This window comes from Odontesthes bonariensis, chromosome 21 (assembly GCF_027942865.1).
Source record: "Odontesthes bonariensis isolate fOdoBon6 chromosome 21, fOdoBon6.hap1, whole genome shotgun sequence".
Classification (NCBI taxonomy): Eukaryota; Metazoa; Chordata; class Actinopteri; order Atheriniformes; family Atherinopsidae; genus Odontesthes; species Odontesthes bonariensis.
This window is the reverse complement of record NC_134526.1, coordinates 29,267,314-29,285,839: the sequence shown is the minus strand read 5'-3', so window position 1 is coordinate 29,285,839 and position 18,526 is coordinate 29,267,314. Positions and strand designations below refer to the sequence as shown.

Below are 18,526 nucleotides of genomic sequence, written 5' to 3'. Positions count from 1 at the left end.
GTCATTCCAGAGTGTCACTGTTGGAAATGATTGTATTTCAGCATCAGCTGATATGGTCTGTTATAGAAGAGCCAGAGTTTGGACATGCGAGAATGGAGATTCGCCCTTATCGATACTGAGAAGCTTTACAAAGCTAAACTATACTGCAGATGAGTTTATAGACCCCATTCATATACATTTTTACAACATTCGATCATTTTTGTATGGTCTAAATTGTTCTCTTCGGGTCTATCTTTTTATGGTACCATGGTTAAACCCCATCTGAGGAGAAACTGTTGAGGTGCCAAATACCTCCTGACCTTTGAACTTGTTGTAACTTCCTGTAAAAAAATTCTAAAATGCCGATTTTCAGGCCAATGATCAGCCCAAACCAGTTCAATTCAATTCAATTCAATTCATTTTTATTTATATAGCGCCAAATACAACAAATGTCATCTCAAGGCACTTAGATAATAAGTCCAATTCAAGCCAATTGGAATTCAATTAATTAATAATAATCATAATTCATAAAATAATCCAATTCGTTCATATAGAGCCAATTCAAAAACAATTTCCTAGCTAAGAAAACCAACAGATTGCACTGAAAACTTTTTGTTTTTCGGTCCAATCTCCCGGCCTGAGCGGCGTGCCTGAGGCGACTGTGGAGAGAAACGACTCCCTTTTAACAGGAAGAAACCTCTGGCAGAACCAGACTCAGGAAGGGTGGCCATCCGCCTCGACCAGCTGGGGTTTGAGAAGACAGAAAAAGGGGGGGGGGAGGGGGGCAGGGGGCCACCGCGACGGCGGCACTGTAACACCATTCAAAGGATATCTGTTGGAACAGGGAAACACGAGTTAATGACCACAATAATATCACATATACATAAAGAGAGTAAAGTGAGGAAAGGTGTGTCAGATGAGGCCCCCCAGCAGTCTAGGCCTATAGCAGCTTAACTATGGGATGTTTCATCCAAAGCTCAAAGCTCTGTTCATAAGAACTGGAGTGAACTAGTTTTTTTTAAAAGCTCACCGTCCCAAAATGTACAGTTACATACAGTTGTTTTTTTCCCCATGTCTTGAGAAGGAAACTTGATGTCTTTTAGCCATTCTAACCTTTTAGGCACAACTTTTTGTTTTTATCATGTCACCCTCAGATATCTTCCAAAAACAGTTTGACAATGGAGACGGTTTGTTCAGGCTCTGTGGGCATATGTGGTCTTGTTTTTCATCTGAATCTGAGTTGACACATTTCTATAATTCTTTTAGATATTTATGGAACTAGTGGCACCTGGTGGAGGTTGGCTGATTGGGAGAGGAGAGGATAAAAAACTGAAGTTCAGTGTATGGCCATTTGGTTTCTCTGAGGCTGGTGATGATGGAGCCTTGCTCTGTTTGAGTGAGAGTGGATCTGTTCTAATGGGATGAAGTGGTTTGACTTGATTAGATTGGATTCAGGTGTCCCTGGTTTTTAATGTTATATTGTTTTTCACGTCATTGTTCTTTCACATTGTGGTGTGGCCACACTGGATTTTAAGAGGGATTTTTTTTATATATATAGCTTCTCTGTGTGGGGAATGTCGCCGTAGCGGGTGACCTGCAGTATGTTCTGGTGTTTAGATTGTTCTTAAACTAATTATTAAAGTAGTCTCAAAATGCTGGGGCTGTGTAATTCATTTAGTTTTTTTATTAGTCAGTGGTACTGTTTCTGCTTTCCTTTCTTTGGTTTAATTAAGCAGTTTGTTAGTCTGCCCGGCCTTGTACGCCTAACTAGTTTTTCTTAGTTTTTTTTTTATATATCTAAATATGTATGTTTGTCTGGGTTACTTGCCCATCAAATCTGGTGGCAATCTTATTATAGTCTTAATCCCTAGAAACTTTGAGTACCTGATCCATAAGTGGGTTTGCATGAACATGTAAGGTAGTTTTTTACTTTTGGAGTGCAGTGTTGTCTTTTGTCACTCTTGGTTTATTTGGATATTCCTGTAATTTCTTGGGCAGTGGGAAATGGGATTAGCCTGGGTTGATATGAACCCATTTGTTTTGTCCCAAAAAGCTTTTTCTGATGTCAAGTCTTTTTGGTTGAGTTGTTCTTTTAGGTCATTTTTAGTTTAGAATATGAAGATTCTCAGTCATCCAGGTCATTGTAATCATAAGAGCTTGAATCATGGCAACTGGACTTCTTTTTGGATCTTGAAGATGTTTCACAAAGCCTTTTGGATGAGAGGTGAAACATCTTCAAGATCCAAAAAGAAGTCCCGTTGCCCTGATTCAAGCTCTGATGATTACTCTCACTTTACAGCAACTGTTCGCTCAAGAAACTGTTGTTCAATGCTGGGAGAGTGAGTGGCACAGCATGTTCATGTTCATCAATTAAAAACGGCCTTGGTCATTTAAAAGATAAACAGAAAACATGAACACTGTGATTGACTTCGGGTCAAAAATAAACAAAATAAGCTTTTTAAAAGCTTTAAAAGCAGTCTTTTTGTAAGCATGAAACAACTTCCATCCAAAAGCTGCAAAATTTCAAAGCTGAAGTTGAACCGTGTGGTTTTTAACCTCTTCATTTGGACCGTTCTGTTCTTTGCTGTGTCGAATGATTCCTGTCTTAACTGATTCTAAGTCACGGAGGGCAGAGAATTTTTCACCGCTCAGTCAAAACCTCATTTTATTTAGCATATTCATGCATCATTTGCATCACATTGCATGTCCATTGTGTTTTTCAGTCGACTTTGCTTCCTGTCTTTGTTTTGTTCCACACTGACTGCACCTTCACGATGTACGTAATATGCTTTATGTATGGGCGACTCATCAGTTATTGGGTTTTTTTCTGGTTGGTTTGTTTGTTTATCTTGTATAAAATGTGTAACTTCCAACCTTGTGCTGACAAAGTCTTCTGAGCTGGCATCAAGGGCTGTTCATATTTGTGGTCGACAGAAACTAGAACTGACTATATAAAGACAACAATAAAGATAAAGCTTTATGAAATAGAGTTTTAAGAGGAGATCAAATGGGAGATAATGTATTTCAGGGAAGTTCACAGCTCAATGTTGTTGGTTTTATATTTGCTTTTATCTTGTGTCATCAGAGATTATTGATTTGTAATGAATTTATTGGTCTGAGTGGGTTTTTAATTCTTTAATATTGAAAGCTCTCTTTTTGTTTTTTCCCTCTCTCTTTTGCTCATGTTCTGATTAGAGGAGGATGTTTATAGAATGTTTTTATAAAAAATGTGTTAATATTGTGTCTGTAGAGCAAAGGCCTCCTCACCTCAGGCTCATATTGTAGTTTTACTAGTTCCTAGCTACTGTATGTACTCCAGGCCAGGTTATTATTCACAATGCTGTTCATTGCATATGCAAATTAACCGTGTAGATTAAAAATGATATATTAACCTCAGACAGCATCCTTATCTTTAATTTTTTCCTGAATTTGAGTACTTTTGATGTTTTAGCAACAATTATTTACAACTCTCTGCATATCTGTTCAATTCTTTGCAGCATTTTCATAACAACTCTCATCAAACAAAGAACATCATGGCTCTTAACTCAAGTACATGGGAGAGTGACGGTCACTTGAGAAAGAGATACACAAACCTCACAGCTTTGTCAGTGTGATCACACCCTGGTTTCCTGCCACCAAGTGGTCAAAAAATGAATCAAAGCAGATCACAGGAGCTGAAGCATTGCTCCGTTACAGCATTTCCATTCAGTTGGGATCACTGTTAAAATATCTTCAGCTACATCTGGCCATAGCCATGATCGCATGAAGACAATGGTCGGCTCAATATGTGTTTTTTTCTGTCAGTCACTTAATTCTAGTTTCCTGCTTTGGGAGAGGGTTTGTATTGATTATGGTAGAATCACATATAAAAATAAAACCTAGAAAGCACGACATTTATCATAAACTGATTGCAATTAAACATAACTTTGAACATCAAAGTGCTAATAAGTCATGTGGAGTGATTTAAGGCAGCCTTCATGTTAAATGAGAATGTTTTGCTCAGAGTAAAATACAGTGAAAATATTCACATAAAATCTGTCTTTTCTATCAGCAGGAAGTCATTGCTCTTCTTGCAGCATCATGGCACTTTTGGCTTGACTGGTCTTAGAGCGATATTTAGGTTAGAAAGAGAGTGAAGGTTTAATTCTAACAAGGAAGATAACAAAACGTGTCAGAAATAGAGCACTTGAGACTGATTTGGACCTTTCACAGGCAGTGACTCCACAGCATTCAACGTGAGCTGTACAATAAAATGCATTATTAAACTAGACTTGGTTAGTTCATAACTGTGACTTATTGTTTATACGAACAATATAATTTAATTTATATAAATTAAAGTATACATTAATGTAAAGAACTACAAAGGCTAATGTTTTTGCCACCGTATGTACTTATGCACGAACACCTGCTAAATGTAAGCATTTTTTTTAAACTTTAGAATGAAATCAGTTTAAAACCACTTGCACATTAATACAGAGCAGTTAGTAATCAATAAGATTTAAAAATAAATGTATAGAGATTAAACATTTCTTGGATTTGTTGATCATTTCATGACGTCCACGAATATTAACAAACACCTGTTTGTTAATTACTGCCAACTCCAGTATTTAATTGTAGTTTTTTTTTTTTTTTTTACTCGTTTTGTTCTGCAGGTATTTTTTTATTTGCACTACAAGGCAAACACCATCATGGAAAATTACCCACATTAAGTTATATTGCTGCAAAACAAGGTTTTAATGTAAACCAGAAACAATGATCCAAAATATAAGAACCGCGCTCCCTGTTGGTGACGCAGGAAAAAGTCAGACACCAACAGACTGAGAAATCACTTATTTGGATAGATAAGTTTAGACAGTAAAAAAGAAAGATGCAAAAACATATTACTAAACAGTTCATTTCAAGTAAGAAAACAGTCCTTTAAATGCATAAGTGAGGTTACCTTTGGATGGCAGCACGTGCATTTCTCATGTTAATGTTTGTGGTGTCAGCAGGAAATTGCAAATTAAATAAAGTAAAAAAAAAAAATAGGCTTAAACTTGAAGATAAACTCTTTCAAATTATATACTAAGTATATGTCATGATGATCAATACAGGTGGACTTTTTATACTCAATGCAAGTCACTTTACCATCCACAGATGTCAAACACCTTAGAGACGAGCATATCATTCGTCTTTCTCTGCATTCTCAGTTCAAAATCTTCCAAAGTTGCAGATCTTAAAAACATGAGTAAATTGTCAAACTGGAAGAGGAAGGTTAGCCTTCAAGTAAGAATTAATATGCTTCGTTTGAACTGACTTCAAACCGGGAACTTCACCTCCACAATGAGTTGTGTCAAACTCAGAAATGTTAGAAATGCCGACTGATCCAAGAGAACAGGTTTTACACGAAAGCCTCATTGGAGTTTCATCACCTAAAAAGATCCGCTAGATCTCTAAAAACACAAAGTACAAGTAACAGTAGAAGTTTTGTATCACACAAAAACTAGAAGACTGCGAGGTGTAGCATGATGGAGGGGAAGGGTTGAGCTCTTTATGGCCGTTTATCAACAGAATATATGCTGAGCTGTCATGCAATAAAACCCATTCAGTTTGCAATGGTGGTCAAAAAAAAGTGAGGAGTTCATTTAAAGACATCAAGACTGAAGAATATGCAAATGTGTGCTCGCACATTTCAGTTTCCATACAGGGGGCTATTTGAGGTCTTTGTTTGAACTATGCAGGTAAGGAAATGGCCATCAGCATGACTCCATCCTGGTGTTTAGGTTGTGTCATAGCGCTGTTCAGAGAGGATTTCTACAGCTACCACTGAGTGTCTAACATGACTTTTACATATCATACTGTTGGCTGTTCTGGCTGGGGGGTACTACTGGTGGTTGAGGTGGAGGGGCTGGTTCTTCTGACACAGGAGGAGGAGGTGTTGCAGACGCAGGGTTAGCTGCACTAGAGTTAGCTTCCTGTCCCGCTGAGGGGTCCGAGGCTTCTGCTGTTCCTGGGATGCTGTCTGCTGGAGGCGGCATGCTGCTGCTGTCGTCACTGGCAGCGCTGCTGATAGGAGTGCTGCTCTCCCTGGGGGGGTCAGGGGGAGGTACCGCTTTATCAGAGGAGGGAGCATCAGATGGAGGAGGTGGAGTTGACTGGTGGTCAGAGGGAGGCTCTTCAGGTGTTGCCTCATCTGGAGAGGGACACAGATTTACTTCAGGCAATTCTTGAAAACCGGAAGTCTCATTGAATTTAGTTTCACGTAAAAAGTTCTAAACATCCATTGACATGCGTGTGCTGACAGATTACCTGTCTCCATTGGGGTGGGCTTGTCCTCCTCTTTAGTCCCTGAGGTGGTGTTAGCAGTGCTGCTAGCGTTAGCGTTACTCTGCTCTGCAGCTTTGTTTCCAGCAGCCTCCTGTTGTTGCTGCGCAGCCTTCTCTGCCTGCTCGGCTGCTTCACGCTCCCTCTCCTCTGCCCGCCGCCTCGCCGCTTCTTCGGCAGCAGCCATCTCCGCTGCTAGCTTCTCCATGTCTACCTCCACCTTCTGACTGCACAGCTGGAGACAGAAACTTACATACTTACATGTACAATAAAAACAGCAGGAAAAATATAGATAAGATAATATAAGTTTGTTGTAAAATGTATTCAAGTACAATTCAATGCATTCATCAATGTTTTGCTATATGGACTCAAGCATCATCCTTAATAAACTGCTTATTAACTGTTTGTACGTTAATAAGCAGTACAGTACCCGCTTCAGTTCAGTATTGAATGAGTCGGTGGTTTCCAGAAAACGTCTTTTCTTTTCTTGATGGCGATCCTCGATTTGTAGAAGTTCTGCCTCCAGCTTCCTCTGAAAGCACCAAGAGACGCGAGGTTGAGTCCATAATTCAATAGTACCTTCCATCAGCCATCTACATTACCACGCTGGTGTCAGTTCACATGCACATACCAAATGTTAAAATGGAGAAGAGGGTGTCTTGCCAACCTACCTGGTGCACCATGAGAGACTGAACCTGCCTCTTGAGGACCTGCATGCGGGCTGTTGTGACAACAGAGCGGACATCAGGCACAACGATTTCACTGAGGATGTCGCTGATGAGCCGGTGGTTCCTCTGAAAGCGTGCAGCTGCTGTGTGCTTCACTGAAAAACCATCATCATAGTCTGAGTAGAGGAGGAAAGAAAAAAGGTTAGTTGAAGCTCAGCAGGAAGGAGGTGGCACTTGGAGCACTTCAAATATCTGAACAGGTGCAAATGTAGACTTGCCATCAGGGTCTTCAGCAGGCTGAATGCTCATGTACGGTTCTCCTTTGTCCAAACGACTCTGCCTCTGCCTGCTCTCCTCCTCCATAGCCGCCTCAGCCCGGTTCTTGGCATTGACATAAGCCAGATATGCTGGTGAGTTGTGGTAGGCCTTCAAAGAGTCATTGTACTCAATCTGTGAAGGGAGAGAGGAAGAGCTCATTTAAATATTCCTAATTCTAGCCTTACAATCTAATAGACAGGCCAAGTGTCCCCATGTTTCTGGATTTAGTGTTCTTCAAAGTATGTTCTGACAATTAAAAGGTCCCATATACCATTTGGGCGTCAACACCTACTCCTTTCCATTTGTGGAAGTCTTTTTAACCAAAAAAAAGGTTTATTTAGTGGAGGAAAACTTAGAACTTTGCAATTCGTTAACATGTGCACAGAGTTTACAGTTAAGAGTTCAACCGGGCAATTTAACTGAGCCACTGCCAATATTCCAGTTTACATAAACAGGAGAAGGAATAAAGCAACTGCCTGCAGGATGACACTAAAGCCTCGTTTCCACTATGCAGTCCGGTACGGGTCGGTTCAGAACGGTTCGCTTATTTCAGTGTTTCAATTACCACGAAAGCGTACCGGTCCCATGGAACCGTTACCATGTCTGTAACCCTTCTGCTTGGGGTACCTTGTTGGTGAGGAGGCTGTGCAGCGGGAGCTCGATGGCGCTGTGCCAAACCAAAAAGTTTTCCAGCTGATTGTCGCAAAAATGGCAGTGTGGTTTCAACCGGACCGCGAGCCGGTGTGGCATTAAGCTGAAGAAGCTTGGAGGTGGTTCCACATTATGGATGTCATTTGTTATTTGCTGTTATTTGCCATTTACGCTTCGACACGCACTCCGCCCACACCTGAGGGTCCCCTTTGTACAGTGGGAACGCAAGCTGACCCCAAAGCGACCCAATCCGTACCGTACCGTACCGAACTGCATAGTGGAAACGAGGCTTAAGTGGCAAGAAGGCCATTTTCAACTTTGAGTTGTAGGAGTTTTCCCGTTGATCTATCAAAGTTGACAAATTATAGAAAATCGTTACCATGTCAAGCAGTGAATGGATAAGCTTTACAAGCCTGTACATTTAGTGAGTGCTGTACACAGTAAAAGAAAAATGTGCATTGTCCCTTTACTCCGTTGGCTTCTTGTTATTTCTTTGTCTAAGGGGACAGGAACTGTAGAGCATTGACTAGACTGTCACACAGGAATAACTCAACCTTAACACTTTGAGATTTTGTTGTGCGTTATAAATAAAATGTATTATTAACCCTAATCGCATTATCTGGTTGTGTTAGTCCAGCTTTTGATTGAGCTTTTATTTGGTATGATTTTGGTCAAACTAACGTGTTAAAATCCATTTTAAGATGTAGTTTTAGGTGTAGTTTAAGAACATATTTGATTTGTATTCAAAAACATGATCAATCACACCAAGTAAATGAAAGCCTGAAACCACATTGATGTTAGAACTTGAAATGTACACCAAGTAACCATGGCAACCACCTGATCAAGGTGTCAGGGTCCCTCCAGGATTTTTCCACTCAAATTTAAGACTTTTTAAGACCACGTCCAATGAAATTTAAGACCAACCTCGCACCTATTCTGGCATACATTTATGAAATAATGCAAAAGAAATCTGTCAGAATAACAGAATAACACGGGGACAAATAAAAATTACTTCTTTTAATAAAGAATAAAGTGTGTGCGTCTGCACGCCTGTTTGCAAATTTATTACAAATGGAGAATACAGCCCTATAAAACTCTGCTGTAAAAGAACAATGTCTTAACATATTAGACACACATACATCCCACACCACGTGTGTGTGTGAGTGAGTGAACATCTATGTGTGCATGTACTGTATTACAATGGAACTGGAACAGTGTCAACACTGTATTAACAATCAAAACCATAAAACAACACAAAAGTGTGTGCATGCACCTGTCTGTGAAGGCATTAAACAAAAGAACCATTTCTTCATCAGATAACGTCTTTAGTATCCACGTCACCTCTGCCTTAAGAGTTGGCGTCGAGCCACAAAAAGCTTGTATGTTACCTGGCTGAGTGGGCTCGGTGCTGCTGAGGTTGGCGTCGGGTTTGCGGCACAGAACTGGGATATGGGTGCCTGCTTCTGTGTAGCTGCTAAGCATGCTAAATGTTTAGCACTCTTCATGTGCAACTCCAAATGACCCATTGTGCCGAGCTTGAATTTTTTGGCACAGACGGCACTGAGCCTCACACTCATTCCCCGGTACAGCCTGAACCCAGTCATATTTTGATTCATTGAGCCACAGTGGATTAAATCTGCACTTGCCCATCCCAAAGCTGCTGCGCGAGCGACGGCATCGGTGGGTCAGCGGCGTAACTGTGCACGCTCTAGCGTAATGTGGCGTTCTTAGATTTACAAGTTTACTAGAACTTCTAGTAAACTTGGAAATCAGGATTTTCCGACCGCGTAGTTGAAACAGTGCATTAATGCCACCTCATGTCGGAGAGAAAAAAAAAATAATAATTTTACAACGCAACATTCCATATTTTGTTTTTTTGTTAGTGTTTTACTAAGTATACAGTTATGTTGTTGAGCTGTACTATCATGCAGATAAGAAAGGGAAAAATTAAGACCTTTGAGAATTAAATTTAAGACTTGTAAACAAAATTTAAGACCTTTTCAAGGCCTTAATTTACAGTTATCAAATTTAAAACTTTTTCAAGTTTTTAAGACCCCGCGGGTACCCTGGGTGTTCTATATCTTCAGTCACTGTCCATAGTGTTGGAATCAAATGTATCAGAACCATGCCAGAGCATAATGACCGATTGACAGGAAATTATTCCGATAATTTAACATTTTGCCTCAAGCATCTGGTCGTCACCACCATACAAACCATATTTAACAGTAGAAGTCTTGTGTTCGGCTGTGTTAGGCAGTTTAAAACATCGAGTATCTCACCTTTTCAGCTTCATATTCATTCAGGTAGTCCTGCTTTTCTTCGTCGGTCAGGTCCCTCCACATTCCTCCGATAATCTTCCCGATCTCCCACAGCTTCAGGTCTGGATTGGATGCCTTCACTTGGTCCCATACCTTGCACGTGCAAGCAAGATGCAAACACACACGCAGAAAAGGCGATCACCCGATATACACAACTATAAACATCACCATCAGTTCAATACACTTCAGCTAAGGTCAACTACAAAAAAGGTAACTACTAGATGATGGGGGAAATAAAGGAGGAAAAGTGCAGAGGAAAGAGAAAGTCTGAGATGATGCAACTAACTGGTTAGAATTCTTAAGTAGAAATAAACATCAACTGTTCAAAAAAGCCTTAATGAGATGAAATGAAATGAATCTAAAAGACACAATCTATAGTTTAATGTCAGCACAAGATTTGAGAGTAGATTTTGTTTTTTGAGCGCATCCATGTTTAAAAACCACCGCTCTGAAACAAGAGGAAAGCAGGCTGGAGTATTAAAGGGAAGCGTAAAGTGGCAAGAGAAGATCATTCTCGCAGAACGAAGCTTTAGATGTTTTAATTTATCTTTTAGAGGCTACTAGGAGCCAGCAGAATAAGAGAGTGGAGAGTCTCCACTTGCTGGTTGAGGTGGTGATGAGGCGTCATGGCTTGGCTGTCTCCTACCCTCAAACCCCTGCAAACTTTTCAGGGGAGGGGAGGACAAGCAGTAAAAGCAGACACCGTGGATGGGTGTCTTACCTTCCTGCTTACCTTCCGGCTGTACCGCATGTATGGCATCAGTGGCTTGTCTGGAGGTTTGGGAGGCTTTGGGACGGTGATGCCGGTAGAGTTCTGTGGAAATAAGAGAGAGAAGAAGGGAACGGAGGAGGAGAGGAGGGGATGATGATGATGATTGGGGAGAAGGAAGGAATGGGAAAACAAATAAGGGATCAGTATGGAGAGAGAACAAAAGCCATCATAAAATACCAGCTGATCATCATCTGATCGTGGTGAGGCTTGTGTGAAAGCTAAAACAAGTAGTGTACACTGAAATATGAAAAGACACAACACTGAGGTGTTCCTGAATGCTTTTTCACAAAAGGGATGAAGGTATTTTGCAGGTCTGTCAGGGCAGCCCCTGTATAGTATTTCAGACTGTAAAAAAGGAGTCAAAGTACTAAAGGGAAAGGTTTGACTCCTGAGCACCTCTACCTCCCCAATGGTCCATTATTAGACACAAAAACAACACATAGGGTTGTAACAACAGCATTCAGTCTCTTATCATTCCAATGCATGTCAACACAAATGTATGTGTCACTTCTCTTTAACTGATGAAGGCTCACATGAGCTTCAGAAAATCTTTTAAATAAAAAGAACGAGCGTAGAGGCGTCACATGTGCTGGAAGCATGTTAGGAACTGTCACACCTGCTCTGCTGATGAGAGACAGTTTTACCAAAATGTATCATTAAAAACACACGCTGGCTAACATACAGCAGAGAGAAGTGCTTTTAAATTCAAATGACGTTAACTCCACCACATGCTGATTAGTTTACAAACTACTGATCTAGATGTAACTTGCTAGTTAAACTAGAGTTTGACATCATGCACTGAGGTTTGTTTGTGCTGGGGACATGGAGGCCATAGCAAAATGATGTAATGAGCCACAGCTATGAAACTAAAAGCGACCAACTTTTCTCATTTAAATAACAAATTAATGCAAAATGACTCTATACGTCCCAAAACAATCTGCTCCATTTCATTCTCCGTCTACTGATGGTGTTTCTCCACTACAGCGCTGCTTGACTCGACTACTGCAGATAAAATCCTCCACATTGGAGAGATCAGCTGTACTGTCAGATTATAAAGATGGTCATGGATTCCTAATTTGTGCAAATGGATGTGTAATCCATGCAACAACTGAGCCCAGATTTACACGACCTCCGTTTTCAGTGAGTGCAGGACCTCAGTGAGATGTTGGGAAGATTCTCTGAAAAATCACTAATCTGCAGGGTTGTCATGTCACCGACTTAGCTAGACTGAGGTAGTACTTAAAAAAAAAAAAAAAAAAAAAAAAAAAGGAGTTTTGAGACATTTCCCACAAATACTAATAGTCGAGCATCGTAGTGAAATGGCTAAGAGCCAACACCGTGATTACCCCGTCTTCGACTTGACAAAGCGTAACAAGAAAAATCCTATTATGATCACCCCCCTTTATAAGCCCCACCCTCTTACAATCTTTCCCCCCCTTATCAAACTTGTGGCCTGTATTACACCAGATAGGTATCAATTACTACACGCCTGCTTATGTTGAATCAAAAAAACTTCTCTCTATTCTTTTTTTTTTTTTTTTTTTAAATCCGTCTATTAATTCATTACCCTGCTGGAGCCTCCGGAGCTCCCTCCCAGCCGGAGGTTGTTGTAGGCCAGATGGCTGTAAGGGTTGTAGCCCACAAACCCTGGGGTGGAAGGCAATTGCTAATGGAAGACAAATGAGACAAAACACGAATGAGAAATGGCTCACAAACAAGAGGAGGAAGAGGGATAAACATAAATAAGTGAGAGGGAGGGAGGGGAAAACATGAAAATATAAGTTTTCTTTATTCTTGTTTTGGATGACCTCATCATGTATGGCAAAAAAGGTAACTGGCCAGTAGGTTGGTATTCAGAATTAATGCACAAGATATGAATGCTGCATATAAATCAAGATCATTTCATTCCACTTAACAGACTGAACTACTGATGCACCCGGCTGCTGAATGCAAGGAAATGAACCATAGAAAAACAAGCAAATTGGCTAACTGTAGACAGAAATCTATTATCACCTAAAGGTGCAGGTGCTCAAATTTAAAAAATGTTAACTTGAGTTTCTTCCTTCTTTCCCCTGAACAATGAGGCAAACTGAGTCTTTCAGTTTAAGTTAAATGGCAGCGTGAAAGGAAAAAGCAGGAGTGACAGCGATGATGGAGAGCCGAGCAAGATTTCTGGCAACCTTGGTGAGTTCAAACAGACAGATCACAGAAAAGGAAAATAGAAAAAAGAAGAAGCACTTCTTTGCCCCTAAACAGTAACAGCAAAGGCTGGAGCTGAGAGCTGGAAACTTACTGTCGTCGGGGCAGGGGGAGGAGGAGGAGCGTAGGATGGGCGCTCTGTGTAGGAGAAAATAATAGTACCATTAGCCAGTTGTTAGAGCAACCTGCTGTCTGTAATTAATAGCACTGATTTCAACGAAAACATTTTGTGATTGCTTATTCATGATAGTGATTGCAATCATTGTAGTTATATACCAGAATGACTGCGAATTGGCTTTTCCGTGACAGGCAACCAACAGCTGAAAGGCACCGGAGCTGCGGCCGCTTCATCAAAACGCTTCTTGTTCCACTGCTATGTTCATAGTAACAGGACTAATAACAGGTTTTCTAGTAGTAGTCGTCAGAAATAGTTCTCCAGCCTTCTAGAAGGACATTCCAAATTTCCAAGGATGTTGGTTGCCCCCCCGCCCCCGTTCTCTGTCCACTGACGTTGAGGCTTTGTGGAGGATTCATCCCTCCATCAGACATGTTGCCACTGATTTTCACTCCACTTCTTGTGTCATTTGGCATACCTCAGCCTTTTCTCCCCGTTTCCCTTGCTTAAGAAGAGCTTCTTGACAGCCACCATTCCATGGAGACCATTTCTGATGAGGCTTGGGCCAACAGTAGATGGATAACCTGCAGAGCCAGATGTATCTATCGGGTCTGGATTCAGGCCCCCCCCCCATTTCTTAAGACACCACTTTCAGATACAGTCAGTCCGCTGTAGGTTTCTGTCACTTCTTTTGTTTTCCACTTGCCGTGTTTCCTTTTTTATGAACAGACTGCACACATCGCCGATACATGCTAAGTTTTGGGATAATAGTTCTTATTGGTGCAAAATACATTTTGCTTGTCAAACAATTTCACCGAGATCAAATCATGCGCCTTTTGCGTCAGGCAGCTAATAATAAAGTTAATAAATATACAATTCAAAAATGGTTCTTCGCTTTGCATATAAACATAAAAACCGGAATGATACATTGACAAAACTGGTTCATCACTCAAGTCAGGCGCCTTTTTAAAAAAAAAAAATTATATACCAACTCATTCACAAGCTCCCCCTATTTCTGAACAAAGTGTCTCTAGATTTTTAGAAATATATTCCAGACGTAAAAAGTCCAAAATCTAGAAACTTGAGTTGACGGCAACTATCTGTTGAGGACTTTTGGTCAACATTCCCACGACCTAGCTCATCCCTCCTCATCTTGTATAAAAGACTGCAGTGGCTGTACCACTTACTACTGGGACACAGAAGTAACAACAATGTACTTAAGAGTAATTGTTCAAAAAAGTTCAAACTTGTAAGCCAAGCTCAGAGGAGAAAGGCTCTGCTGGCTTTTTGTACACACACTTTAAATATGCAAAATGTGTTTCCTAGGCAGCCTTGAAAGTAAGCCGGTGTGAGGCGGTGCTGCGTTCCTGTAAAAGATTTCGGGGCGGTGCGGCGCACCGGTAAGATTTGATAAGGGTTTATTATGCTGAATTAAAAAAAAAAAAAAAAAAACACCAAAAAAATACAAAAAAATGCAGTAACGCTCGCCTTTTAAGAAAACACATCTAGGCTACCCACAATATGTCATTTTTGACCAGCTCCGATGAAGATAACAGCTTGGCTTGCTTAAAATAGTCAAAGGATCTCCAGCGTGCGCCAGCTTCCAATTGCATCGACTGACGCTTTCAAATCCACCCCTATTCAGACCCCAACAAAAAATATTTGGAAATAATGGTACTAAATTTTACTAATGGGAAAGCCAGCCAGTAGCCTATGGTAATCAGTTTTTAAAACGTCTGCAAATATCCCATATATTTTGGTCTTTCTGTTGGTGCCTTTCTGGAGCTTGCGGTCCGTTTGTTTCCATCTCCTGCCCGCGTTTGCTTCGCAGTTAGTTCTAGTGAATGAAGTCGTCTCGACTCTCGTCTTTAAAACTGTGTCAGCGAAATGTTAAATCGGCTTTTCAAAAACTGCATGTTTTTGTGATTGGGTGGCATACTGAGACATGTCTTCTACTTGGACAAATAATAAATTACTCTTCTTCAAATAGCCTGTTCACCCTGTTTGTAACAGGGGCACAGCTGAGCATAGAGCGTAGGCCTATGTCCGCTTCAGTGGGCAACAGGACCGTAAGCTTGTGATTTAAATGTGAGCATGCTTTGTAAAGTAAGCACGCGTTTTCCTGACACCCTAAAAAGTATTCATATGAGCCTTCTCACTCCCTGATGGCTCACCAGCACCCTGAAGAAGACAATTAGGCCTACTTTGATTTTTTAAAATATTTTTTTTGTTTTTTTCTCCATCATTTTGCATTTTTCAGTCCAGTTCCAAATGTACTGAAAATAAAGTACTCACAGTAAAATGTTTACAAACTGAAATATTTTGTTATGTAATTTTTTCACATAGAACACTTAGGTAACCCCCCCCCCCCCCCCCCGGGTAAAACGGAGTTAAAAAATAATACAGTTAGTGACACACCGGACATTGTAGCACCGGTAAGAAGTGAAAACTACTTTCACCCCTGTTCCTAGGTCAAGCTGATGAGTTTTACACGCTGCGTCCCATAACTGAACAAGTCTTAATGCTCAAGTATATGTTGGAGTCACACACACACACACTTTCATTTAAAAAAAATTGACTGGATCTTGTAAGAAAGAGGACAATCCAAGATCGGGAAGGTTATGAAGTTTTGTTTTGGCCAATACTGTAACTTTTTTTTTTTTTCTTTCTTAAATAGTGATCATGTCTATTTACAACATTCTGTTAATTTTGTACTGTGGTCACCAGTATAAAGTGATGACTACTGAAGAAACCAATGAATCAAAGCTTCAAATCTAGCTTTATTAATCTACACAACTATAATACCCATTCTCTGCTCAAGCAAAAATAACCATTTAAGTCACCAATAGTGTTTGTGTCCATACTTACTTGACATCGTTGCTGGACAATGAAGATCAGGCTACTTCTATATCTGTTGAGCTGTGTAAGAAAAGAGGAGGAATGAGAATAAAGCTACCAATTTTACAAACAATAACCCTATGATAATAACGGAGTTAACAAAAAGGGCGGAAAAGAGCAGAAAAAAATGCTAAATGGTCGGTAACTGACCGACTACTTGTGACAAACCATCAATGACAACACTGGCCGACTAAGCTAAACATGCTAGCATTACTCTAACAGGCCTGAGCTGCTAGCTAAACGAGCTAACACTGGAGACTATTTGGCCCACATGTAAGACCTAACCGTCTAATTGAATGGATTTTGAAACATTCCAATACCAGTCATGTACTTTAACTCAAATATGTGTTTACTGAAGACCGTTCTATAACCCCTTGTAGGATGTTTGAACAAATGTCCATTAAAGCTAGGCTAACAGACAATAATCCTCAAGCTACCATTCAGCACATGGAAATAATCGGCAAGTTTTATTGGCTAACTCACAAAAACCTAAACCATTGCATTTTGCGTCATGTAAACATTACAGTTATAAAATAACAAAAACTGATTGGTTTTTTTTACCAATTCATAATGGAAACAGTTTGTATCTACTCACTCTATTACCCTTTGTTACCCCTGAAGGGCCGCTTGTTCCGCCTTTTACGCATAGACCGGAAGTATTTTTTCTCAGTTCTGAAGGCGGAACGGGACCTTTCAGAATAAAACTTTAGTGCTTCAAATACACAGGTGCTGTTGAGTTTCTAATATCTACCTCAGTAAAAACGTAACAACGATTAAAAATAGCTATACATCAAAATAAGAATAAATTTTGGGAAATTTGCTTTCTACCGAGATTATCAAACCCAACAGCGGCTAAGGAGGCTTGTGAAATTTGACGCTAAAGACTGCAATTGGTTGTTATAATTGGCTTTGTTCTTAGACATTAGGAATGAAATAAGTCTCAGTACTTTTCCATATGACCTTAAGTGATGCAGGAGTAGACAGACAAAACAATCAGGAAAGTCTGGGAAACCAAGGGCAGATTGATACACACACATTATTTGAATTCCTCAGAGACATTATTTGGGTTAGTACGATTCATATCCAATCACATTTGATCAACAAGGGATCCACCGTGAGAAACAATGAGATATATATACAGGGCTCTCAAGTTTTCAAGTTTGCTTGGAGTGTGATTCGGGTGGGGCAGGGGCCGGGCCGTGTGCGCAGGGGGTTTCTTTCGTTTTTTTTGGGGGGGGGATTTAGTGTAAAAATCTTCACTTTTACACTAAATTCTGCTATATTTTAAAATAAATTGTTTTAGGTATGCAAAGTCTTAACAAACAAAAATTTTTTATGAGCGTTGTTGTAAGTGTTTGTGGCAGATTTTGATGCTTGATGACTGATATTGGGGGCTCCCATTTAAAGCACTGTGGCTCAATGTCAGCCATTTTCACAGTCATGATGGATGACAGAGTTCCATTCAGAGCCAACGTGTTCCTGGTCTTGGTTTTATTGAGCCCCACCATGGAAAAAACCCTCTCTGCATCAGCATTTCAGCATTGGCAGAACTAATACCAGTTTGGCAATTGTAGATAGCCTTATTGGGAACCTGCTCATACCGGTCACCTTTGAAAAGAATTAACCACGAAAGCCTAATTACACTCCTACATATTTTTAACTTTTCATTAAGTTGCTCATGTCAAAGGGTGTGTGCTGAATATTTAGGCCTACTACTCCAACGAACAGGTATTGGTCTTTTACAAGGAGTAGGAAAACTATAGTAACTAACAAAAGATTAAAATAAATGAAGATATAACCTGCTGAAGATCCTGACGGTTCTCTTCCACCTCCAGCTCGTCTACAACTTCTGCACGCATTCAGACCATAAAGGTTATGTCCGCTGTGCATTCATGGAACGCGTGCTTGCAGCTTAAAGCTATTTCAGACCTCACCCGGCAACAAGAAATTCTGTTTTCTGATTGGCTGAGAAATTCTATTTTGTGATTTGCCGATGGGTTGCTAAATCAAGACAGCTGTACCAGAGCTATAGTTCTGAGCTGTACGAGCGCACAGTAACCTGCCATTGACTCGTTTATAGTATCGGCCATTAGAATTTCTGTGCGACGAAGTTGATCATTTCTCAGCGTGAGAAATGGCATGTGTGGCGTGTGAGCGTGTGAACTTGTTGAAATGCGTGTGTCTCACGCTCATTGCGTGAGACTTGAGAGCCCTGTAGATATACGAGGTGTAACCGGAGATACGGGGCTCTGTCTGACGGATTCTTGCAAGGTCTGTCAGACTGAGACCAGCGCTGAAATACTGC

At 40.4% G+C, this 18,526-nt stretch overlaps 1 protein-coding gene across 5 annotated transcripts; it reads right to left on the bottom strand.

The window, feature by feature from the left end:
* Window positions 1-4,794: 4,794 nt before the first annotated feature.
* Window positions 4,795-18,039, bottom strand: LOC142371078 (SWI/SNF-related matrix-associated actin-dependent regulator of chromatin subfamily E member 1-like). Of its 5 annotated transcripts, none has more exons than XM_075453671.1 (11): window positions 18,021-18,039; window positions 16,192-16,242; window positions 13,303-13,346; window positions 12,577-12,675; window positions 10,959-11,051; window positions 10,199-10,330; window positions 7,229-7,400; window positions 6,954-7,126; window positions 6,713-6,814; window positions 6,268-6,517; window positions 4,795-6,151 (listed from the first exon to the last, which is right to left on the bottom strand). In XM_075453671.1, the coding sequence occupies exons 2-11, from the start codon at window positions 16,196-16,198 to the stop codon at window positions 5,805-5,807; spliced, it is 1,419 nt and encodes a 472-aa protein (XP_075309786.1). In that variant the 5' UTR covers window positions 16,199-16,242; window positions 18,021-18,039; the 3' UTR covers window positions 4,795-5,804. The 5 variants fall into 5 exon arrangements, with proteins under 5 accessions (XP_075309786.1, XP_075309785.1, XP_075309787.1 ...); XM_075453670.1 differs by lacking the exon at window positions 18,021-18,039 and adding an exon at window positions 16,817-16,881; XM_075453672.1 differs by lacking the exon at window positions 18,021-18,039 and adding an exon at window positions 16,817-16,881 and having other exon boundaries at window positions 10,971-11,051.
* Between the last annotated feature and the right edge of the window lie 487 nt (window positions 18,040-18,526).

Bases quoted from the DNA above. Each gene is read 5' to 3' on its own strand.
- LOC142371078 (XM_075453671.1), bottom strand. The intron at 12,676-13,302 runs GTAAGTTTCCAG...GTCTTCCATTAG, and splicing joins CTCCCCCTGCCCCGACGACA to CAATTGCCTTCCACCCCAGG. The intron at 7,401-10,198 runs GTGAGATACTCG...CTCCCTTCACAG, and splicing joins ATGAATATGAAGCTGAAAAG to ATTGAGTACAATGACTCTTT.